The sequence below is a fragment of the Talpa europaea genome (genome assembly GCF_964194135.1).
Source record: "Talpa europaea genome assembly, chromosome: X".
Taxonomy (NCBI): Eukaryota; Metazoa; Chordata; class Mammalia; order Eulipotyphla; family Talpidae; genus Talpa; species Talpa europaea.
The window spans coordinates 7,689,218-7,714,248 of record NC_140081.1 but is presented as its reverse complement, the minus strand read 5'-3'; the positions used below and the strand labels follow the sequence as shown (position 1 = coordinate 7,714,248).

At 45.6% G+C, this 25,031-nt stretch overlaps 1 protein-coding gene across 3 annotated transcripts in view; it reads right to left on the bottom strand.

Annotated features, from left to right (window-relative positions):
- Nucleotides 1–336: 336 nt before the first annotated feature.
- REPS2 (RALBP1 associated Eps domain containing 2) overlaps nt 337–25,031 on the bottom strand; it is a gene marked incomplete at both ends in the record, with an annotated part of 164,245 nt that continues 139,550 nt past the window's right edge. For all 3 annotated transcript variants that reach the window (XM_084258093.1, XM_084258094.1, XM_084258095.1), the window contains 4 exons: nt 337–405; nt 4,533–4,638; nt 10,505–10,650; nt 12,416–12,499. In XM_084258093.1, coding sequence (XP_084114219.1) covers nt 337–405; nt 4,533–4,638; nt 10,505–10,650; nt 12,416–12,499 — 405 coding nt within the window. The remainder of the gene's footprint in view (nt 406–4,532; nt 4,639–10,504; nt 10,651–12,415; nt 12,500–25,031) is intronic.

The window sequence follows — 25,031 nt, the reverse complement described above, 5'->3', positions numbered from 1 at the left end:
TTTCTAAAAATTATAAAGTCTTTAAATAAATAATGCTCTAAATTATTTTTATTTCCTAGAAGACTGATTTTTTTGGTAAGGAGCAACATCTAACACCTTGAGAATTGGAGATAAATTCCACTGATAATTACAATTTCAAGTGTGAAAATCAGCTGTATTCTTTTCCACCACAATAAAATGCACACGTGAAGTACAAGAGAAAGGGTGATGTGGATTATATGCCATTGCTCACAGCTTTTGACACAATCAGACATCTATGACAAGTAGTTGGGTGGAAACATTCAAAGGAAAGATCTTGGCAGAAAAGGTCACCCACTGTTACTTGAATCTCGGGGGTCACAACACGGTGACAGGACGAAGTTGTTCCAACTGGTTTTCCAATGCAATCCGTTCTTGATGAACCTCCTGCACGACACAAATCAGAAAGAAGAAAAACAAAAAAGCAAAGGGGTCACTTCGTGGGTTCACCCCTACTTCACCAGGTATTAGAAAGAGACATAACCAGACCCACAAACACTTATGTGCCATGTGACTTGAGGACAAGCGGACTGGATGGCGGCATATTTAAAGCGGGTGACTAGACAAAGGAGGCTTCGTAGCGCGTGATCTCTGAAGCCCTTCCTGAGGATACGCCAATGAAACTGACACACAACTCCACCCTCTCCTGCCACTCTAATCTCACCTTCGGTTTTAACAGGACCAGTGGCTGGCAGAGGCTGACATTAGAATTTTAAACAACTGAGTGGGAGGGAGAGGAAAAGCAAAAGCAGACTCCTAGTACTGAGAGGCACGCACCAGGACTCAATTTTTATCTGCAACCCCTCCTTTATCTAGCCGAGCACCATACTCGGGCAGCACGAAGGACGGAAGGGTGCACTGGCCATCACACCACACAAGTTTCGTCCAGGTTCCTGCACAAAATATGGCTGAAGGCATGATTTCCTGGCTAAAGGCAGAAAACGGGATCAGCAACGTGCTACTGGAGAATTCACACGTCCAGCCCTAAAAGACTTACCAGCAGAGAGACTGGGGACACCGATTCTTACGTAGAATTGGTCAAGGTGGGAAAGAATTTCATATAAAGTCTCAATTCCAAGAGGCCCTGAAAGAACTAACGAGCTAATCAAGCAGAGCTCAGCAAGTGTTTATTCGCCCGCCCTCCTGCCCACCCTGCCAACAGCCTCTGAGCATCTACCATGGGCCAGATTCTGCTTGAGGTGGGATGTTCCCAGCAAAGCACAGGAGAGATCAGACCCATCCCCCCACAGCCGCGATACCCAAATGGCTAGAGAAAAACAATCAAGGTAAAAAAGTGGATACTCCCAGGAGAAAATAGATCAGAGGTGGGACAGAGAGCAATGGGGGATCCGGGAGAAAGGCAGAGAGGGTGGGAAGTGGAGGCTTCTCAGAGGTGATGCCATTTGAACGGAGACTTGAATGAAGTGAGGGGAGAGCCATGTGAAGATGTTGGGGGAAGATACTCAGGAAAGCAAAATGGCAACTGCACAGGCCGCAGGGGGAGCACGAACTCGGCATGTCTGATGAACGAAAGGCCTGTGTGATAGATAGAGCAGAGGCTGACATCAGAGTTCAGCGGGGGCTTGAAGAGCAGAATAAGGAGATTCATGATTCAAAGTGTGAGTGTGTGTGCGTGTGTGCAGTGGGGGGGTGGGGGAGACTGAGGGTTCTGAATCAGGAAAGGCATGTGATGTGATAAAGGTGCCAACGAACAATACCGCAATGATTATATTGCAATACATAAGTGTATGAAATCAACATGCTATACGCCTTAAAATTACACAAGCTGTACTATCAATTATATCTCAATAAAGCTGAAAAAACCAGTGAACTACCACAGGATCCAAGAGCCCCACTTCTGGGCACATATCCAAAGGATTTGAAATCAAAGAGCTACCCGCACACCCCTATTCACTGCAGCATTAGCCACGAGAGCCAAGACATGGAAGCAGAAAAACATACACACATGCAATGCAATATTATTCAGCTTAAAAAATAAAGGAAATCCTGCCACTGTGACAACATGGATGACCCTGGAGGGCGTTATGCTATGTGAAATAGCAACACCCAAAAGGACACCATTTCCGCGAGGAACCCAAAGTAGCCAAAACTCTGACAAGCACAGCAGCCCCAACGTAGTGTGCACAAGACAAAACCCCAATTTCAAAAATGATCGAATTGTTTCAAGAGACTTCAGAAGATAAAATATACAAAAGGTAAATAACCACAGAGAAAAGCGCTCCACATAATTAAGAAAAAGTAAAAATTGCATCACCATAGAACAGGCGAAATATAAAGACTAAAAACAGCCGATGCTGGTAAGAATGTGGGGCGAGGGGAGACCCCTACATGAGTGGTGGGAGTACGGAATGCTACAACCGCTGGAAAAAATGAGCAGTTTCTAATAAAACTGATCACACACACCACATCACCTACTAATCTTAATCCTAGATATTTACCCCAGAGAAAGAACATTATTCCCAGGTAAAGACTTACGCAAGAACACCGTGTTACTCAAAATAGCCAAAACCTGGATGTACATTGATAGAGTTGACGACCGAGCTGGCACGGTCACACAATGGAACGCCACTCAGCAAGAAGAGCGGATTCCTGACACGTGAGACAACAAATACAACTGTCAAAAGCATATTTCTAAGTGAAAGAAGCTTTGCGCAAAAGTACATGTTAAAGGACATCATTTACGATAAACTTAGGGAACAGCCAACACTGTGGTCTAAGAAACTGAGAACAGTGGTCGCCTCTGCGTACGTGGGGCAGGGCCTGAGTGGGAACATGAAAGCGTTCCCAGGGGTGACTGCAATGTTCCTGACTGGGATCTGGATTCTGGAAGCACATGCACTCGCTAACAACGCAGCGAATGCACCCTGGAGAGGTGTGCGTTCGTTGCATGCAAAATTTATATCATAAGCCCATAACAAGATGTGTGCTAAGGTAGTTAGGGGAAACACACAGGTGACGGCCATTTACTTGCAAACATGTCAAGCGCCAGACGGCCTGATGGACAGAGGAGCGGCCAGACAACGGGGGAGCACAAGCAGGGGAAAGTGCCGAGGGCAGAACCGAGCTGATGGCTGTGAAAGGGTTCACTGCATGGTTTCTCTCAGCTGTCTTTTCTGTTTGAAATGCTTCTTAATAAAACGCTGGGCCAAAGAAAGGACTATACAAGAAATCAAAGAAGAGAGAGCTGAGCGTGCTAAGGAGGAAGCGCAAGGAAAGCAGCAGGAAGTGAGGAAAGTACAGTGTCCCCAAAGCCAGTGAGCGAAGCGACTTCAGAGGAGGAATGGCTGGTTGTGCAGGATCCTTCCGAAAAGCCAACAGTATTAAAACCGGTCCGCTGGGCTTGGCCTTGAGGGGGCTGTCAGGGGAGGAAAGTGAAGTCACGCTGAAGTGGAGGAAAGAAAACTGCTGGCAAAAAAGTAAAGACAGTAAGTGAAAATGGTGCCGAAGAAACTAAGAGACCAGAGACCTGGGGCAGTGGCTGGAGGAGGCTGTGGGGTGAAGGCCAGTGGGCAATGCGGGGGCCTGTGTCTGTGCAGACGGGAACAATCAGAGAAACGGGATGTAATAGACAGACCTAGGGCCCCTGAAAAGAAAGGCTTAGGCGCCAACCCTCAGGACCTGCGGATGCGACCTCACATGGAATCATGGCAGACATCATCCAGCCAACCCGAAGTGATGCAACTACAGGCTAAGAAATGCCAAGGATTGCCAGCATCTACCAGAAGTGGGAAGAAGAAAGAAGTGTCGTTCTTGAGAGTGTTCAGAGAGCACGCACGGCTCTGCTGACACATGCCTGCAGACTCTGGCCTCCAGAGCCGTGAGAGACTAAACGCCTGTTACTTGAAGTCACCGAGTCTGTGGCACTGTGCCACAGCTGCCCGGGGACACTAATGTAGGAGAGCGTGACGGGGATGAGGAATCGGGGAGAGGTGATGTCCCCGAGGGCAGAGGTGATGTCCTTGAGAAGGTGATATGGAACCACTGCGCGGTACCAAGTGAGGGGCTGGGCTTCGATAGTACCAGGGTCACCTGCTTGCTCTGAGCAGCACAGCGTCGCTCAGAGAGGACCGAAAGAAAGGGCTTACCCAAAAGCTTTGAGTAGCAGAGAATACTTCAAACAGCCTTTGAAGGTGGGTGTTCACACCTCGCCCTCCTTTCAACTAACACACCCTATGCAGCCCACACATTAAAGTGTCCAGTCTCCCTCTAAGCATGTAAGAACCAGCCCATGGAAGTTAAAACACAGCCATCCTCGGCCTTCCAAATGAGAACAGAGGGGCAAGTCTGACCTACAGGGATGGAACCAGACGCTCAGCCAATGTTTGTCTAAACAAAACTAAGCGGCCAGATGAAAGGGCCAGGATGTAATAGACAGACCTCGGACCCCTGAAAAGAAAGGCTTAGGTGCCAACCCTCAGGACCTGCGGATGTGACCTCACATGGAATCCTGGCAGACATCATCCAGCCATGTCCAAATCCACGACACTCCTTACCTTGAGCTGCTGCTGGAGCTCACTGTTCAGCCGCGCCAGCACCGCGTTCGCCTCCTTGTTTTTGCGGATAGCCGTCTGGATGGCCTTCTTCTGTTTGGAGGACTGCCTGCGGGAGGACAGGCGGCTTAGTGGGACAGAACTCGGAGGTCCAGACCCTCGCAGGCCAGACCTCAACGATTCATGGGAAGTGCTAAACTAACAAGAGGCTAATGTCACAGGACTCCAAAAATAAAATCGTATATTCAGCGGCAGGCAGGCAGGCCCCACATGAAACAAATTTGTTGGGATGAATTATTTACACCTGCAGAAGTTTTTATTTTGTCACTTGAAGAAAAGCTATGAATTGGGCCTTTTCAAACACTTTGAATTCCATTTAGCCAAGACATTCTAATAAATATTTCTTCCAGGGCAGGTGGCCCCTGTGGAAAGTGCAAAGAAAACAGAATAGAAGAACATTCTCTTTAGCAAAATGTCTATGTTAATTTAGCCAGCCTACATAACTCTGCTCTGTTTCTGTTATTAGGCACGAATAACCGAGCATGAGTGTGAGGACATGCAAGTCCCGTCACCAGCACACACGTGCAGCAATAGAGAAAAACACAGACTCTTTTAACATCTATACCCCCAAGCCCAGTCACAGCAAATTCATAGAACAGGCCTAACCAGGGTAACCGCAGGTCGCCCTTTGCCCACTAGTCTCTGCTGCTACTGTTTGTGCAGCCCTGGATATTCCTGGCATCCTCTTTGCCCCACAAAACTGTCTACGGTTGGGATGATAAATCAACATGGTGTTAACACTATATCCTCATGCCCCACAACAAGAGTCATGAATTCTCAGAGGAAAATGGAAATGAAACCCCCTAGAAAGACAGACATGTTCGCAATCACTGGAAGACACTGACCGCAGCAGAGGCGGTGGGTGTTCACACCGCGCCAGGTGCCCTGCCAGGCTGCACACCGCACCCTCCCTTTCCACAACAAGTGTTGAGTTAAAGGTTGATTTTTCATACACATAGGCAGGGAAGAGACTTCAAAACATACTTTCAAAAAGATGAAGTCTGGACACCTGGTTTTAGGGTAAGACAGAGTAGACGCACTGCCTTCTACCCTGCCCACCAACAGCTGAACCCTGGACGGTGTATGTAAAATGACCCCAACCAAGGTGTGATAAAGTCACACAAGCTAGGGAGCTCAGTAGCCGGGGAGACACACAGCAGTAAATTTCCCGGGTTTTCTTTTTTGCCTCATATATTCCAAACTGGATATGGAGAAGTCAGCAGTCCAGAAATGCCAATGAGGACAGATGAGAAACATCCCTCCAAGATCTCCTCTCTCTAGCCAGAGGACTTGGAAGGAAGCAGCCATAGCAAAACAGAATTAGACACAACACCCCTCATGAATATAGATGTAAAATCTTTAACAAAATATTAGCAAACAGAATTCAGCAATATATAAAAAGAATTCTATACCCATGACCTAGAGAAGCTTACTCTGGGGGTACAAGACTGGCTCAGTATTCAAAAATCAATCAATGTAATCCACCCCAATAGCAGGTAAAAGGACAAAAGTCATATGACAGTGTAACTGATGCGGAAAAAGCATCTCATAAAATTCAATACCCATTTATGATTTAAAAAAAAGAACCACTCAGAAAGCTATGAATGAGGTGAACCTCCTCAAGTTGAACTTTTTTTTTAAGACTTATTTATTTATGCATATAAGAGCTGGGGTACAGGCCAGAGGTGCGGTGGGTGAGAGGATTCACCAGAGACAGAGTGGGGAAAACAACAGGCAGATCCACTAAAACACACTGCTGAGGGGAGCAGCAGGCGAGACAGGAGAGGTCTGCTGCACCATGTGGGTTGCTCCTGCGGCAGATGGAACTTGTGCTGCGGTGGCTGCGGTTGAGTCTTAACCCTCTGCGCCACCAGGGAGACCCTCCTCAAGTTTAACTTTTACCAAAAAAAAAAGTTAACATCATACTTAATGAAAAATTGAATGGTTCCCCTGAGATTAGACAAAGCAAGGATTTCTCTTCTCATCACTATTTTCAGCACAATCTGGAAGTCCTAGCCAGCACAGTCGTGTAAGAAAAAGAAACAAAAGGTACAGACATTGAGAACAAAGATATGACATTGTTCCTACTTGCAGATAACATGACAGTCTATGTAGAAAATCCCAAAGAATCTATAAAAAATGCCTAGATCTAATAAGTGATTTCGGTAAGAATCAAAGTGAGTTTGCAGGACAGATTAACACATGAAAATCAGCAGTATTTTGACATACTGACAATGAAACCTGGAAATCCAAATTTAAAATACAATATCATTTACAAAGACTCCAAATGAAATCATTATCAAAACATGTAAAGAACTTGCATGCTGAAAACTATACAATACTAATGAGAGAAATAAAATGGGATCTAAATAATGGAGAAATAGATCATATTCATGATCGGAAGACTCAGTAAAGCCATCAACTCTCCCCAGACTGGTACACAATTCCTAGTAATATCCCAGCTCAAGACAAAATTATTCTAAAACTTAGATTGAAAGTCAAAGGAATTACAAATACCGAAAACAATTTTGAAAAAGAACAAAGTAGGAGAATTAAAACTCTATAGCTAGAATACCCAGCAATCAAGTAGTAAAGACAGCAACAAGACCGTGTGGTATTGGCAAAGACACACAAACCAATGGAACAGAACAGAGAGCCCCAAAACAGACTTACACAAGTATAATCTATTTACTTTTGACAGGGGTGCAATAGTAAGCCAAGGGGGAAAGAAGAGCCTCTTCAAACGGTGAAGCAAGTCTATGGACAAAAAATAATAAACCTTGACCCAAATCTCATGTTACATAAAAATTAAACTGGTCACCGACTTAAATGTACAACATAAAACTATAAAATTTTAGAAGAAAACTTAAGAGAAAAACTACGGAACCAGGCGCTTGGTGAAGAGTCCGTAGGTGTGATACCAAAAGCACAATCCAGAAAAGAAAAAGAAATAAATAAATTAGACTTCATCAAAATTTTAAAAGTGTCTGCTCTGTGCAAGAGGATAAAAAGACAAGAGACAGACTGGGAGAAAATATTTGCCATCCACAGATCTGACAATTGCTTTACATGTAGAACATATAAAGACCTCTCAACACTCAACAGCAACCAAAAAAAAAAAAACCAATTTGATTAGAAAACAGGTTAAGGACATGAAGAACATGTCACCCAAGAGGATGGATGATGGCAAATACACACATGAAAAGATGGTCAACATCACAAGCCTTGGGGAAATGCAAATTAAGATCATGAAGGGGCCGCACTACCTATTAGGATCACTAGAATGAAAATAGTGATAATCCCAAATGGTGGTAAGAATGTGGGAGAAACTGAATCTGTCAAACACTGCTGGTGGAAATGTACGATGGTGCAGCCATTTTGAAAAACAACTTGGCAATTTCTTTAAAAACTAAACACGCACTTAGCACATAACTCAACAATCACACCCCTGGACATTCATCCCAGAGAAAGGGAAACATACGTTTACACAAGAACCTGTACACAGATGCTAACGGCGGCTGTAACTGCTGTTATACTGTCACACTGTTTGTTATACTTAACAACTAGACACGACCAAAATGTCTCCCCACAGGCGAATGGCTAAACAGACATGGTATATCCCTGCCGCTGAACAGTGCTTAGCAGTACTGACCGGACATGCGCGCAACTGCTTGGATGGACAACAAGGACGTTATGCCCCTTGTGAACCAAACACAAAGGGTCACATGCTGTGTGCTTCTACTTACATGACATTCTCAAAATGACAGGCATGGGAAACAGAACGATGGTTGCCAGGGGGGTAAGGAAGGGTGGGGAGGAGGGGTGGACGTGACTTCTGTCTCTTGACTACAGTGGTAGCTACAAGACGCCACACGTGGGATCGAATGACACAGACCCATACACAGGTACTGTCTTAATTCATTTTCTTGGAGTTTATATTGGTTAGGTAAAATGTAATTCCTGGGCCTCCCCGGTGGCGAAGCGGTTGAGCGCTGGGTTGGGAAGCTGCCTGCGACCTCTGCGGTGCCAGTTTGATCCCCGGCTGCTCCCCGGCCACCAGAGGAGGGTCCCACATGGCGCAGACCTCTCCTGCCGCCTGCTGCTCCCCTCAGCAGTGTACTTCGCTTCTGCCTGCTCTGCTCCTCGCTCTGGCTCTGGTGAATTCTCTCACCCTCCCGCGCTTCTGACTGTACCCAGTGCATGTATAAACAAGCAAAACAAACAAACAAATAAATAAATAAAACATGCCTCTATAAAAAAAAATGTAATTCCTGATTAAAAAAAAATGTAATTCCTGAGAGAAGCTAAGTGTAAGATACTCAGGACTTTCTTGCACTATTTCCTCAACTTGAATCCATGATTATTTCAAAATAGAAAGCTCTTTTAAAAGATGTTGATCATTACTCGATGCCCCACCATAAGCACTCATCAGGGTTCGTGTGTCCAGCTTACAACAGTGGCAGTACCTCCACCAAGAACCTCCACCCCAGACCGAGGGAGGGGCAAGAGCAGGCCCTCCTGCTCTGCAGGGACTGCGTTGATCCCCGACAAAGCTGGGAACAACTGTAAACATAGCTTCTAGAACTGCAGCACCGTGAGGCACTGGACACTCAAGCTTCTGTGGCAGACTATGCTCCAAAACCTATTCTTACACCTTCCTTCTAACACCATCCTCTGTTTGAGCTGGTCACACGGTATCCAACGAGAAACTGCCATTTCCCTGCTCCCCTTGCAGGTAGTCAGGTGAGGCCGCCTGACTGTGCGGCGTGTGCCACTGCCGAGTTAGGCCCTTGAAGGTAACCTGTGTTCTCTCCCTTCATCCTTCCTCCCTTTCTGGGGCCTGGAACGTGCTCGTGGTGAGCCATCTTCCCCCACAAGGATGAATGCAACACCCGGGCTGATCTAGAAGACCACAAGAAAACTGCCTCTGCCGCTGGACTACGTACCAAGTCAGACTTTCACATAAGAAAGAAATCAATTTCTGCGTTCTCTGAGTGCAGATGACTTAGGTTTTCTTCAAACAGCTGCACAATATTTTAAGGACTATACACTGGGACCTCTGGGTCCCAGTCAAGATGGGAAAAATCTTAACGTTCAGCCGGGGCCCTAACTTCTTCCTAGGAATGCCAAGGGCAGCTTCTAAACTCAACTTGCACTATCTTTCTCTACTTGGCAACGGTAGGTGAGTCCAGTTAGCAACACCATAGCCGCCCCAAGGTTGCCACGCGGGAGGAAGGGAAACAGACTGCCAACCACACTGCGCGTTTGACACAGGCCGGCAGACGGTGCCTACTGGCTCCTGGGAATGCCCCGGGCTGTCCAGGACAACTCCTGGCTCACAGAGCAGAGCAGCAGTCCGAGGCTGACAGCAGTTGAGGCACAGTACTGCCACACAGCATGCTCTGTCTCCAAGCTGCTCCAGCAACTCTCTTTTCCCAAAGTCCGTCCTCACAGACACCCGAGCCGTGGGGGGAGAAACCCACCACACCAACTTCTTCCTAAGAAAAACCCACTTATGTGCTTCTCGGCAGCTCACACTGATGATGAAACCTTAGAGTTGCTTATTACTCATATCCTGGACTCAGCAGCTCACCTGGAGAGAACATTTTATTTTATTAGTTACTGCGCCCTAAATGGAGCAGACAATGATGTTATTCAAAAGAGGGGTCGAAAGGCAAGGAAGGAAATCAAGCCAGCCCGAAGCCAACCATAGCCCGTTGGCTCACGTTAGGTCCTAGTGCTTAGAAAACCTCTTCCTATGTAAAAGCTCCATTAAGGAGATGAATCCGGTGTGACGACAGCCCGCAAGGGACGCTCCCCAAGGGTGTGAGTGTAAATGCAAGGCCTGACCCTGACATACGCCGCGGATTTAAAAGGAAGTTTCTGCCTCCCTCTCATTTGCGTGTCCTACTCACTTCTGGACGGTTGGATGAGGCTTCACATTTGCTACAGGAGTCGGCCCGCTGACAGGGGCAGAAGGTTCTTGGCTTTCTGTAACTTGATTTTCAGTTCGAAATTTCCTACGGATGGGCTTTGATGGAGGCTGAGAATACGGCATGTCCTGTGGATTAAAGACAGAACAAAAAAATCAAAAAGTTAAAGCAAATGTTCTCCGCCACCATGTCAATCCCCGTGGCCCTCTGGCCCCTTGCTCAGGGTCGGGGTGCTCTACCCACAGCCGGAGATACAGGGCTGATTCGCGGCTGGGCAAGAACTAGGCGCCTCCCCCCTGTGAGAAGGGGCCATATAGAAAAGCCTGGCAACAGCAGCTGTTGGCGAGGAGGTGGAGAAAAGGACCCTCATCCACGGCTGCTGGGAACGTCACTTGGTGCTGCCTCTATAGAGAAGAGTATGGAGATTCCTCAAAAAAAAAAAAAAACCCTGAAAACGGGAATACCATACTACCAGGTATCTACCCCCAAAATATGTAAACACTAACTCAAAAAAACTTATTCACACTTCTGTTTATAGCAGCATTATTCAAAATAGCCAGCGCCAGAATCAGCGAAATGCCCGTGGCCAGACGACTGGCTAAAGAAACTATGGACTACATACCGGATGGAATACCACTCAGCTCTTAAAAATGATGAAATAGTGCCTTTTGGGACAAAAAAAAATAAATGAATCTTGGGACATTTTGGTCAGTTAAGATTATACTAAGTGAAATAAGAAAGTGAAAGAGATAATGGATGGCCTCAGTCACTCGTGGGATGTAAATAACCAGAGAAAACAAGCGAGCGAAACAAGAATGATTCTTCGGATTATGAAAAATAAACTGTTTCCCAGACTGGACGAAGGGGCAGGGGAGAGCCTGGGGGGATGGAGCTGTGGCCCTGGACAGTGTGGGAGGGTGAGTGAGGCACATGCACACGTGGAGGGGTGAAGTTGTGCTCCCCAAGCTAGACAGTTCTGCAATCTAGCAGCAAATCAATCAAACATGAAGAAAGCAAAGCAGCGGAGGGACTTGGGCATCAGATTCCAGCGGGTCTTCACGCCTGCAGTCTAGGACCTCTTTTTGTCACTGGAAGTACACTGAGGTTGCTCCTGCGTACTTTGCGTGGCGTGCCTTTGCGTGATCCCAGTCTTTTTCAAATGCTGCGTGGGTCTCACCCACTGGGCCTTCTCTAACTGAAGACAAAACCGGCTCTGGTCTCAGTTTGGGGCATGTGGAAGTTTTCAAGTTTTCAAGTCTGTAATGGTCTTGTAGCGCGCTCGTCGTTCCCCGACCCCCTCTTTCAACATGAAGTCAAGCAAAAGAGCCAGTGTCTTCCGAAGGAGAGAGCTGACCTACTTCCCCGGAGGCCCTGCCTCGCCTGGGCTCCGGGGCCCAGGGCCCACTGCTTTTGATGGGAAGGACAAGAGGAGGGTGAGGTGGCGACGAGAGTGAGTGTGGTGCTTGCTGAGCAGGTGACAGGTGACTCAGTGACATGAGTGGGCTGAGGTGAAGGTGATGGGATGCAAGAGGAGACCATGGTACAAAGACAGAAAGGGGGAGACTACCCCTCCCCCAGGGTGCTCCTGGAGGCTCATCAGCAGGAGTGTGGAGTTTTGCTAAAAGCATCTGACCTGCCCCCACTGCACCTCTTCATCCTGTCAAAAGCAAGGCCACCACGTGTAGCTAGGAGGTTGAAGGCGGAAATACAAACTGTCAGTAACATCAAGATCAGGACCCTAATCTTCACAAAGAACCAAATTCCATGAGCTCTGGATCTTGCACACTCACGTCAGGATGTAAAAACCCTTGAACGGTAGATTTGCTAAGAGAGGCGACAAGCCCAGGACGGGCGCCTCAGCACACCACAGCGGCGCCCTCATGCTGGCCTTACCTTCTTTGCAGGACTACCTTCGGCGGCTTGGGAGGGGGCTCTGTTCAGCTGGGGGTGCAACTCAGCCTCCGAGGCCTGTTCAGACTGTAGCAAAAGATCACAAAGAGGATAAAAATGCATAAACAGAAGAACTGACATAAAAAGGAGCATGTGGGAAAACGGTCACCAACAGAAAGGATTCAGACCAACGAGCAGCCAAGCATGGTCAGACCCGCTCAGCCTTGTGGGTCCTACTCTTCCCTCTCACCCCTTTTGAGAATTACTCAACTTGAGGGAACGGAATCATGGCACCTTCTTCTATAACTGGACATACACTGCACTAAAAAATACCCAACACTTCTCAAGTTCAAACTCTTAAAAAAAGCAAGCTTATCGGAAAAAACAGGGCTGAGAAGTAACTTAAAAGTTTAGCGTGAACACTAACGAAAACATTACTCGCAATTTTAAGACTTCAATTTGAATAATCAATAATAAAGAAGCACTCTAGGGGAAGCGACTCCTTACCTTTAAAAAGGTGTGCATGTGGGGGAGCATGCGAGAGCAAGGGCTGAGGCTGCTGAGGGCGCGCAGCCTGGCGAGGCCTGCCCTCAAAGCCCTCTGGACACACGGCACCCGCAGCCTGCACACAGCACGGGCAGGCCACATGACGTGCTACTCCCCAAGTCCCCCACGCCCTAAAGCTTTGTGCACGTAGCTTGCCACACTACACTAGGCTGCAGTGTTAGCCGACCTTGCTTTCAGCTGCTGTTAGCCAGAGATGCGAAATGTTACCAGGCTGAGAAAAACCCTCCCTACGAGCTAACGTGACTTCCACATTCTAGTGAGCTTCATCCTCCATTTGCCCGCAAACTAGTCTGCACAATAGAAACACACACCACAGCACGTCACAGGGCCTGGGACAACATGCCCTTGTCCCAAGTTTTGCTAGTTTCGTTCACTTGTCTGAAAGCCAACGCTTGAATCTTGTGAAGGAAACAAATGTGCGGATTACAATCAAGAATGCAAGTGGCGGTCCTCTCCCACCTATCACCCCCCCACCTCCATGTGTGACAGCGTGTGCCCAGCCAGGATATGGCAAACCAGGATAATGACTGTTGGGACAAGGCTCACTGAGGTTGACTATAAGATGCCTTTAAAAATACATACAGGGCCTCCCCGGTGGTGCAGCAGTTGAGCGCTGGGTTGGGAAGCTGCCCGCAGCCTCTGCAGCGCCGGTTCAATCCCCAGCTGCCGGGCGAGAGTCCCACATGGCGCGCAGACCTCTCCTGCCGCCCGCTGCTCCCCTCAGCAGTGTACTTCGGTCCTTCTGCCTGCTCTGCTCCCCGCTCTGGCTCTGGTGAATTCTCTCACCCTCCCGTGCTTCTGCCTGTACCCAGTGCATGTATAAATAAATAAATAAATCTTTTAAATAAATAAATAAATAAAAATACATACACCTCAAGTTAGAAAGCTTCTGTACAGCAAAAGAAAATACAAGATGATTCAACAGACCCTACTGAGTGGGAGAAAATATACAATATAGTATGGATAAGGAATGACTATCCAAGATACATAAAAAAGCCTCATACACTTCAATAAAAAACCAAAATAACCCAATTAATAAATGGGCAGCAGATACAAACAGACAAGTCACCAAAGAGGACATCCAGAAGGCCAAAAGACACAAAAAAATGTCTATCATTGCTTCTTAAAAGAGAGGTGCAGTTTAAAACTGCAATGAGGGACCACCTGACACCCATGAGAACAGTTCATATAAAGACCCCCAACAAGTGCTGGAGAGCATGTAGAGAAAAAGGAACTCTATTACACTGTTGGTGGGAATGTGAGCTGGTGAAATCATTATGGAAAGGAATCTAGATTTATCTTAAACTAAGAATGGAAGTACCATACGATCTGGCCATTCCATTCTTGGGCAGCTGTCCACAGAAACCATCAACACAAAAACCCACAGCTTCCACAATACTCACAGCGGCATTATGCACAATAGTGTGGACATGGAAGTAGCCTACAGCTCCTTCCACAGACGAATGGATCAAGAAGATGTGGCACATACATACCACGGAGTACTTATACAGCCATAAGAAAGGGTGAAATGCATCTGTTTTCAACAAAATGGTGGGAATTTGAGAGATTATATGCAGCAAAGTCAGAACATTAAAAACAAACGCTGAACATTCACACAGCAGATAACATGACAACATCAAGCACTTCCAAAAACTAGTGGACATCAGTAAACATTCTGGGGGCTCTGGGTTAAGAGGGAGGGGGGAGAGGAAGGAAGAAGGGTGGTGAGGGGAAAAAACATAAGTATTAATATTAAAATATGAGCTCTCTATATGCATATATGTGTGTGTTTTAATATTTATGCTCCCCTGCCCACAAATGAGACATATTTTCATTCTAATCTTACAGTGAAAAGCATGGCTAGGTCATAAGCACTTGGAAGGCACTGCCCCATAGGATGTGGAGAACCTTCCTGGGGTTCTGTCTGTTCCCATGGTTGCTGGGACAGTATGGCCCCTGCTCAGTTGGCTTCTCACAAATGGGTATAGGTCCTCGAAAGCCTGAGCATCGTGGCTCACCACCAGAAGAAGGGTTCATTCTCTCATTCAATTATACAGATATTCTTTCCTATAGCTGATGTGTCACTTTCCAAGAATCCTCATCTCAGGTTCTGCTGCTAGGGAGCCAGACCTGATACACCAGGCAATACACTCCCCAAAGAGGGGAAGCACTTGAGTATGCGCCTCCTTGACTGGTCGGCATCTGCCTGTCTCTCTCTCTCCTCGCTTGTTCTGGACAAAAACAGCTGCTGTGCTGGGAGGACATTCAAGCAGTCCTAACATGGGTCCCCGAGCAAGAAAGTAAGGTCTTCTGTCAAGAGTCATGTGTCAGGGCCTCCCCTGGTGGCGCAGCGGTTGAGCGCTGGGCTTGCGAGGCTGCCCGCAGCCTCTGCACCGAGCACGGGTTCATTCCCTGGCCGCCAGCGAGGGTCTCACAAAAAAAAAAAAAAAAAGAGTCTTGTGTCAGAACCATCCCAGAGGCGATCGTCCTGCCCTGGTTGAGCCCTCAGATGACGATGGCCCTGGCTGACATTCTGCCCGCAGGCCAATGACAGACCCTGAGCCAGAACTGCCGAGATTAGATCAGTTGCTCCTCAATCTCTGACGCACAAACACTTAGAGATGATGCTAGTTGTTCTGGGCTGCTTAAAAGACCCACCAGTATGTCTACAGTATGCATCTACAGCAGGGCAGGATAAGGGTGAAAGTGGGGAGAGGAGCAGAAGAGCCGAAACTGGAGACAGGCAGTGGAGGGGATCACATGTGGTCTCACAGACGACGCACTTCCTTTTACTGCAGGGGGTGGAGGCCAGGAACTGCATTTACAGAATCTCCTCCCCACAGGGTTCCTGGCTGCTATGGAGAGTCACTCAGATGAAATCAAGAAGATGAAAGAAAACAGAAGCCATGTTATTACTTCCCTGGCAGTGACAGGAAGAAAATCATGGGTTTCTGCAGTCAGGAGATCTTGTAATGACTTCAGGCGACCCAAGCATCTTCAGCTGGTTCCTTTAGTTCTTACAGTGTCTTTATTTTCAGAAAGTTGTGGCACACCTGACTGTGGCCATGTTCCCTCCTGTTTGCTCCTCGAGCCCATTGAGTTCTTTCCATAAAGTACCTCATTGAACGAAATCGTTTCCAATGTGAGGTATCGAGAGTGGTTTCTGTTTTCCTGATCCTTGGCAGACACATTCATGTTGAGTATTTGAACTTTATCCTGAGGGTCATAGGGGCCACTGAGGATTCTGAGTAGGGAACTGATCTGGCTAGATTTGCCTCTTAGAAAGATTATTCTAGAGCCAGTGAGCAAAACAGGTTGGGAGCAACCCACCTGGGGTAAGGAAATTCAATCAGAGAGCTGAAGAAGAAAACAAGATGAGAGGAGATGATCATCTAAACCAGTCTGGTAGGAATGAGGGCGGGCAGATTTGAGAGCTATTTAGAGTGGTGACTGAACCATGCTCGGTGACTGATGGAATGCGATTAAGGGAAAGAATAATGACACGTGGAAGCCAAGTTTTGATCTTGGACAATGAATAAATGATTGAGAGAGAAAATAGTTTAGAGCAAGAGGGAAGAAATGTGGATGCACAAAAGCTGAATAAAATGAAGCAGATCCATCACAAAGAAGTGCTAGGATAACCCATCTATATTTTCTTACAGCAGTATCCCTCAAATAGGGGTTCCAGGGAATACCAGTTCCATGAATTACTTAGAACAGAGATTGGCAAATACACTTTGTAAAGAGCCAGGTAGGAAATGTTCTGCTTTAAAGTCATTCATTCTGTCTCCCTTGCAAACATGTAACTCTCTGGCTGAAAGCTAAAGTGGCCACAGACAACACAGTAAGTGGGCATGGCTGTGTTCCAATAAACTGTTATTTACAAAACAGGTGCTGGGATACAGTGGGACTACGGGTCACAGTTTGCCAGCCCCTGGTTCAGAGGGGAGAAGACTCTACAGATAAGCTCAGGAGACACTGGCGGTCTACTTCCCTCTTGGAAATTCACAGAACACACAGCGCCTCACTTGCTCGGAGGTTGTGTGAGGTAAAGGGAGGTGCCTGCTTTTGCTTACCCAGCAGTTCCAAATATACTCCCTTCAACTCCGTATTCTCATGTAATTTCTCTAAATATCCAGCAGAACTAATGTTCTGTGCAACTGAGTGGGAAACACTGACCTATAGTTTTAGAACAAAGGGAAAATATTCCGTTTGACTTGAATGCCAAATGCACGTTCCACACCCAGTCCTTCCGAGGAGCCTTCTTCACGGTGTTTGCAGCTCCAACTCCAGGGCCCCTGCTGTACTTTCCTCTCGACGGGGCCCAGAGTAAGGAGGCAGGGAGAAGTGGGGTGCTGCCCAGCAAGGAAGAGCTTCCTTCCTTCCCACCCCCCGCCGCTCTCAGCCACAGCAGCTGTTGTTGCTGCTGCCAACTACTTCTCTGCATGAATTTATTTACTGGGCGCCTTTAAAACCTTCTGGACACAAACACAATAGAAATCATTCATTATAATGGTTAAAGCAGATGAACACAACACTGATAAATTGCGGATTTTTAAAAAGTAGCTTAAAATAACATGTCCCAGATTTCCCGTCCATCCAGGCAGGCTGGCTCCATCAAGGCCCCACAGCGCCCAGCTGAGCCCAGGTGCGCATCTGGGCCACTGCAAAAACTTCAATGGGTCTTTTTCAGCCTTCAGCTTGTTCCCTGGTCCAATCCACCCTGCAGATTACCGAGGAATGCATTTTCTCATCAAAACACTATTTCCTCAAAGCCCCTTAATGGGTCCTTAAGCCCCCTGGTGCACAACAACCCTTCAACCAGTGAAAGATCGCCCATCATCTGGCGTCAGTGCACCCATGTAGGGCCTACTTCAGGCACAGAACTAGTGCCTGAATCTTCAACTAGATCAGGAATTTCCTCCCAACTCAATTCTGTGTGTTCTACCCCTTCTTGTCCAGCAGTTCCCAGATATAGCTGCACAGAATTAGCTGGGGAATTTTTATAAATTACAGACTTTTTGATAACTAAACCAGACTTCCCTAATTAAAATCTCCAAGGAGTAGAGTGTTAGAAACTTCTATTATAGCAAACTCCCTGGGAGATTTTATGTAGCCACCCCAAAACCAGTAGAAACCACTGGTGGTCCAAACTCTTCATTGAAGAGACAAGAACACCCAGGTACTCATCTGGAAAAGGCCACAGGTGGTCCAGCAAAAACTCAGTAGGCATCTTAATTGTTTTCTTGTCCATTTACTATGGAGGGGGTAGGGAGGTGGATGCCATATGGTTCCATCAATCAACAAATGAGTATGTGAGGCTGGGCAAAATCATCAGCAATTAGATTTTTGTTTACAAATCAAAAGAATCGACTCTCCTTTAAAAAATAAGTCGTCTAGTTGCAGAACTAACCGGTAAGGATTGGTGACTTAAAGTTTGTAATATTCATACAACTAACAGATTAAAAAAAGAAACTGTCGGCTACGTGTGGAATCTATAGAAACAAAACAAAGGGTCAGATAAAGTCAAACTAAGAACTAACCCTAGAAATCTGACTACAGAATTGAGGCTCCAGAGGGGGGCAGGCAAGAACAAGGTGGGAGGGCGCACCATGGACTAGGATGAAGGACTACGGGTGTTTTGGGGGTGGGTGGTAACAACACCTGAAGGGAGTGATCCTATACTTCTAAAACACAATGATGTAAGTAAGCCAAATTCGCCACAATTTTAAAAAGAAAAGGAAAAAAAACTACAGATTCCTTTATCACCAGATAATCCAAGCAGATTCCAAGACTGGGAATCCCAAAGGTACTGGCTAGATTCTAGGCAGATGAACAGAAAGTCCCCGGAGATCTTCTAGGGGATCTCCAACACCCTTTTGGTATGCTAAGTGTCGTTCAGTGCCTTTCACCTCACCCCCGGCTCTGCTATGTGAGGGAACACGGGAAAGTCACAGGCAGAGAAGATGAAGAGCCAACAGCACACTAGCTACAACAAACCCCAAGAGTCCATAACCAGTCTGAGAGAGTCCAAAGGGCAGAACAGCCTGCAGGGATGATTACCAAAATCCATGACCCATGTCACCTGTGAGAGACAGAAATAGAGCCAAAGTCTCAGTACCTGGAGGGCAGGGTCCATGTCTTGCTTCACTATCATTTCCCAATACCTATGCTGCATGCCAGCGAACAGCATGTCCTCTGACCAATGTGTGGAATGAGCTAATAATGAAGCCGATCCTGTTTCAGATTCAACTGGACAAGTCCCATGTAAACTGAGCCACAGAGCCCAGCAGTTAGAGGGCACAGGATTTGGAGTCAAATCCAGGCTTTGAACTTGCTTGGTATCTAATCAGGCATGTGCTTAACCTCCCCGAGCCACAATTTCTTCATCCACGTGAGGGAAAAATCCACCTGACTCCTAGCATTACTAAAGTTAAGGGAAACATCTGTCTAGAGTGCTCAGCACAATTATACAGTAACTGTTCAACGGTGGCAGTTACTATCATAACTAGGAGTGAAATTACAATTGGTGTCCTCAGGCATCATTTCTGCTATTGCAAGTAGCAGTCAATTCAACCTAAGAGACTTTTCCCCTCTTGTCAAAGAGATGAAAACCAAGACTGAGAAAGTCCCGATTCCAGTTTAGATTATAAACAGATCCCATAAAGCAGGCGATCCACAATCCAAACCCTTGCCACTGGCTATTTACTGCTACCAATATTCGCGAGCAGAATTTTTTTTTTAAATACAACCCCTTTCAGACTTTCAGCTTTCATGGCCGCCTCAGCACAGAAGTGTTGTGGCTCCCTACGGCAGGCCAATTCAACATTGGAGACACCCAGGGGAACACTGACAGAGGAGCTCAGGGAAATTTCGATGAAAGTAGATAATCAGTAACTATAGTGGACAACCAGTCCCTGGATAGAGCAGTCACGTAGCACAGTCCCCCAGGGATTCCTGGACCCTACTGGATTCTGGCAACATCCATGAAACAGACTTACTGTTACAACTAAAGGATTCTGGGCACTTTGGTCTGACAACAAATACTTTGACCATGACTAGGGTTTTGTCCTTCTAGTTTCAATTTCTAGTAATAAGCAGAGATCTAAGACAAGTTTGAGCACCAGTTTCTGCTCATCACATGCCTGAAACTAAATTCTGACACCGTCTGAAGAACCAGGGCCCTCACAGGTAAAGTGACTATGGCAGGAATCTCTTAGGATTCATGTTCCTCATTGCACAGGGCTGGAGAGACGCCGCACCATGCTTACGCCACACCAAACAACTCCCCAAACAGGCACCCTCTGCCACCACAGTTCAAAAGCATCTAGTTATGAGGCCTTTAGAAATCCTTTTTGCTAGTGCCTAACCTGACATCTATGGGCCTGGCAACAATAGCAAAAGTATATAAAAATTCCAAAGGGTCTCAAAGTCCTAGCCCCACTGTTATTTTACTACACTTGTAATGTTCAATTTCCTTTCCAGTTCCATTGTTCTGTATCAGTGATGGAGTGTTGGAATAACATCTTTCCTAACTACTGCTAGCTTTTACTTAGACTGTTATAAATATCCCCTTTGGGGTGACCAGCCCTTCCTGCATGTGCTATGTCCATCAGAGGAAGGTGGTTTTTAAAAACCTCCATTAGAAATAGCTGGCTAGAAAGAGAGCTATTAAAATTATGTAAGAAGTAGGAACCAGCCATAAAATTAATTCAGTATTGATGAGGATATGGGAACTGGAATGTGAACACAACTGATGGCACATAAATCAGTACAAACAGTTTGCAAAACTGTTTGGCAGTTGGGCCTCCCCGGTGGCGCAGCGGTTGAGCGCTGGGTTGCGAAGCTGTCCGCGGCCTCTGCAGCGCCGGTTCCATCCCCAGCTGCTCCCCGGCCCCCGGAGGAGGGTCCCACAGGGCGCGCAGACCTCTCCTGCCGCCCGCTGCTCCCCTCAGCAGTGTACTTCGGTCCTTCTGCCTGCTCTGCTCCCTACTCTGCCTCTGGTGAATTCTCTCACCCTCCCGCACTTCTGACTGTACCCGGTGCTTGTATAAACAGAACAAACAAATAAATAAATAAATAACATGCCTCTATAAAAAAAAAAACTGTTTGGCAGCATTCACTAAAGCTGAACATTTGCTTACCCTATGGCCCAGAAATTCTACTCCTAGGTATACACCCAAGAGAAATGAAATCATACATTTACTCCCAAACTTACACATGAATATGCATAGAAGCATTATTCTTAAATAACAAAATTTGGAAACTACCCAAATCTATCAACAGTAACAAACAGGGATCTATTTGCACATACAATGGAATACTACACAGCCATGATCTACAATTATACAAGATGCATGAATCATATTCCATATTTAAGCAGAAGTAGTCAGACACAAGAGTACATAGTGCATGGTTCTACTTATATAAGGTAGAAAACAAGCCTATGTTGTTAAAAGTCAGAATAGTGGTAACCCCAAGAATTAGGGCTAGAAACTAGAAAACTGCATTAAAAAGGCTTTCTGTGGTGTTAGCAATATTCTGCTTGGTTTCAGTCTTGATTACACACATTTAGCTTGTGAAAATTCACTGTGTTGTTTTTCAATGAACACTTTGCAATATGCATGTTATCATCCTTCAATAATAAAAAAAAAAAAAATCCAGTCAATTTCCTGTAATGTCCTTAAAGTGCCACCTAGTGGTGCAAGTTAAATAGGAACAAGCGGGAAGTTGCCAGAGACTTCAAAAATATGGCCCCATTACTTCTACATTTTTATGACCCCATTTCTAAGAGCATATTCTGGGATTGAGCTGGAACAGAGCCCTAGACTTAAAAAGGAAAAATAAAACCAAAATGCCCTCGTCTGCAAGGCAATCCTTACAGAGGACTGAGCAGCAGGTCTAGCATGGTGTATGCTCACCCCACCCTTCCCCATCCACCACCACCAGCCACGGTGAGTCCACGACACAGAGGTTGGCAAAGCGCACAAGTGGGGCTTGTTCTGTTGGGGGAGCTTTGCCAGCACACCAGTAGGTGAGGCCTACGGAATTTGCTGGGCAGGCACTTAGGCGAGTTGGGAAGAAAGAAACTATTTATCCTGTTTTCCCTGGACAGGACTGTTTTCCGCTTCCTTACCTTGAAGACAAGGCCTCAATTTGGTTCCTTCTAAATATGCTTGAGAAACAGATGGAAAAGAGCGCCCACTGCAAGCCTGTGAAGATGCGGGTTGAATAAAGGTTGTGTGCTCAAGACACTTTGGTAAAGCCCGAAAGACGGACTTGGGTCACAGGGAGCCCTCAAGGCAAAGCCACCAACTCTAGACACAGGCCTTGAGGTATGTGAGTGAGTTAAACAGCTCAGGGGGAGGCTTATCTGTCTTTCCATTGATTCTTCTCATTTCCATTATTTATGGAAACAAGTGATGATCTGGCTCTGGCCTGAAGGCTGTCGTGTGCTGACCCCTGATGAAGGCCAGCCTGTGAGAGGCCACAGGAGTGGGAAAGAGCACGATCCCACCACCTGTGGTTTAGTATGCCAGTCGGCCAGCGCTCACTCTGGCTTTTGACCACTAATATCTGGCTTTTTTGAGTCTGTTCTGTGTTTGCTAACTAGGCTGCCTTTTTCACTGGGCCTGTGGTAACAAATAATTATAACAGCTAATTTTCCTTGAGGGCTGGCCATCTGCCAGGAGCTTTCTAAATGCTTATGCATATTAACTTAATCACCACAACAACCCTGTGAAAGTAGATACTACCATTATCCCCATTTTATAGATGATGAAATTGAGAAACTTTGTTCAAAGACACACAACCAGCAAATGTCAGTGACAGGCTTTGAACTCCGAGTTCATGCTCTTGACTAGTCTGTCACGCTGCCTCCCTGGACACAAGCCTTTCCTGTTAACACCATAGCACATTTGAGTGCCCAGCCTGCTGCCCCACTTCCACGCTTGTTCTCCTCCCTGGTTACTTAGGAGTGCTTCCTGGTTTCTGTCACCGTGGCAGGGGTCAATGACAACAGACCCCGGGGGTAAACTGGGCTATTTTGTTAGTGACAGGAAACACGGTGTCTAGCTACTGCCTACAACCCTTGACAATAAATCATGCCGCAGTGTTTAACTGTGGCACCTGGAAAACAGGAGTTCTAGATATGCTAGGCGAGAGTTAGGCGTAACTGCTCTTTAGAGGGGGAGGAAGGAGGTAGGCCCTATGGGTGATGAACACATCACCCCCTTTGTGCTGCCATGGCTCTCAGCAAAATGTGGGCCCACATAAGCACATTCCATTAACACCTGATAAACTGATTAGATGAACTGTGGCATCTTCCAGAAAAATGATGCTAGCAAAAATAAGCTTCACACAATAATATGAGCACAAAATAATAAGTGTCTTCCACAATGCAGGTTTACATTTATATGGGCCAAAGGGAATCCAAAGGAAGAAAACAAGTCATTAGTAGAGGGGTGAGGCTAATTTTTAAAGAGGTTTCATAACATAAAATGCATTAACTCAGTTGTTAAGAAGAGAGAAGTTAAGAAAATAATTTTGAGAGGCCACAGCACAACAGAGCAAAAGAGGAGGAACTGGCACTCTGGGGCTAGACAAGCCAGGGTTAGAATCACAGTTTAAACTCTTATTTGTTCTGGGTGACCTTGGACAAATTCATGAAATTCTCTGTGCCTTAGTTTACTCATTAGCAAAATGAAGATAGCAATAGAACCTATTGCACATGGTTTGTGATGAGCATTATAAATGAGCTAATAGCTAGAAAGCCTCTGGCATGTAAGCACTGTACTGAAGGCTTGATAAATTAAGTGAAGAATCACAAAGTCTCTGTGGTTTGTATACCTTAAAAATCAACAATGAAATGCACAAATAATAGTGATTTATTATGTAAAAGTTCTTTTTGCTACCTTTTAGCAGGCAGGCTGAGGTTTGCACTTGGCCTTTTGCTATCCCAAATCTGGCCCACTGATCAAAATAAGTAGGCTATTTTGGTCAAGATAAATGTAAATCTATATTGTGGATGACACTTTTTAAAAATAAGCATTTTACCTTTATATAGGGAAATAATTCATATTCAGAAAATTATTGGTGGGCACAGACTGAAATTCTTATTAACCTTTGCTAAGTCAATCTATAATTATGTGTAATGAATGATTTTTTTTGCTCTTTAAACGGTTATTATTAAATTTCTTGCACCTCCCCAGAAATCTTTCCCAGCTCTCCCTTCTATAACAACTGGTTCTGTTACTTATACCTCTGATGCTCCAAGTAGTTTACTTCCACATTCTGAACCTCAATTTACTCTTTTATAAAATGATGTGCAATGACAGATGTGAGAGCACAAGCGCTGGAACAAGGATGCCCACTGTCACCACTTCTATTTAATTTAGTATTAGCGGCTTTGGCTAGAACAATCAGATGACAACAGGAAATATAAGGAATCCAGGTCAGAAAAGAAGTGAAACTATCATTATTCCTATATTGTATGTAGGAAACTCTAAAGACTCCACCAAAAAGCTTTAAGAAAATATAAGTGAATACAGCAAAGTGACCAATTACAAAAATTTGTTACATGTTTATATACAAACAATGAATGGGCAGAAAAAGAAATTAAGAAAATAATTACACTTACAACCACTTCAAAAAGAATCAAATACCTAGGAACTAACCTAACCACAGAGGTGGAGGACTTAGACAATGAAACTGTATGGCATTACTAAAAGATATAGATTGCAACATAAGGAGATGGAAAGATAGCCCATGTCCATGGATGGGAGAATCAATATAGTCAAAATGACTATTCTACCAAAAGCTATATATAAATTTCATGCAATCCCTATCAAAATGCCAATATTCCTCAAAGAAAGTGAACAAAAACAAATTATATATAACCATTTATTTATATGTAACCATAAGTTATGGTAACATAAATATGTAACCATAAAAGATCTTGAATAGCAAAGGAATTCTGAGGAAAAATAAGAAAAATGGAAGCACCATATTACTTATAAAGCAACACGAGTTAAAAACATGGTATTAGTGTTAA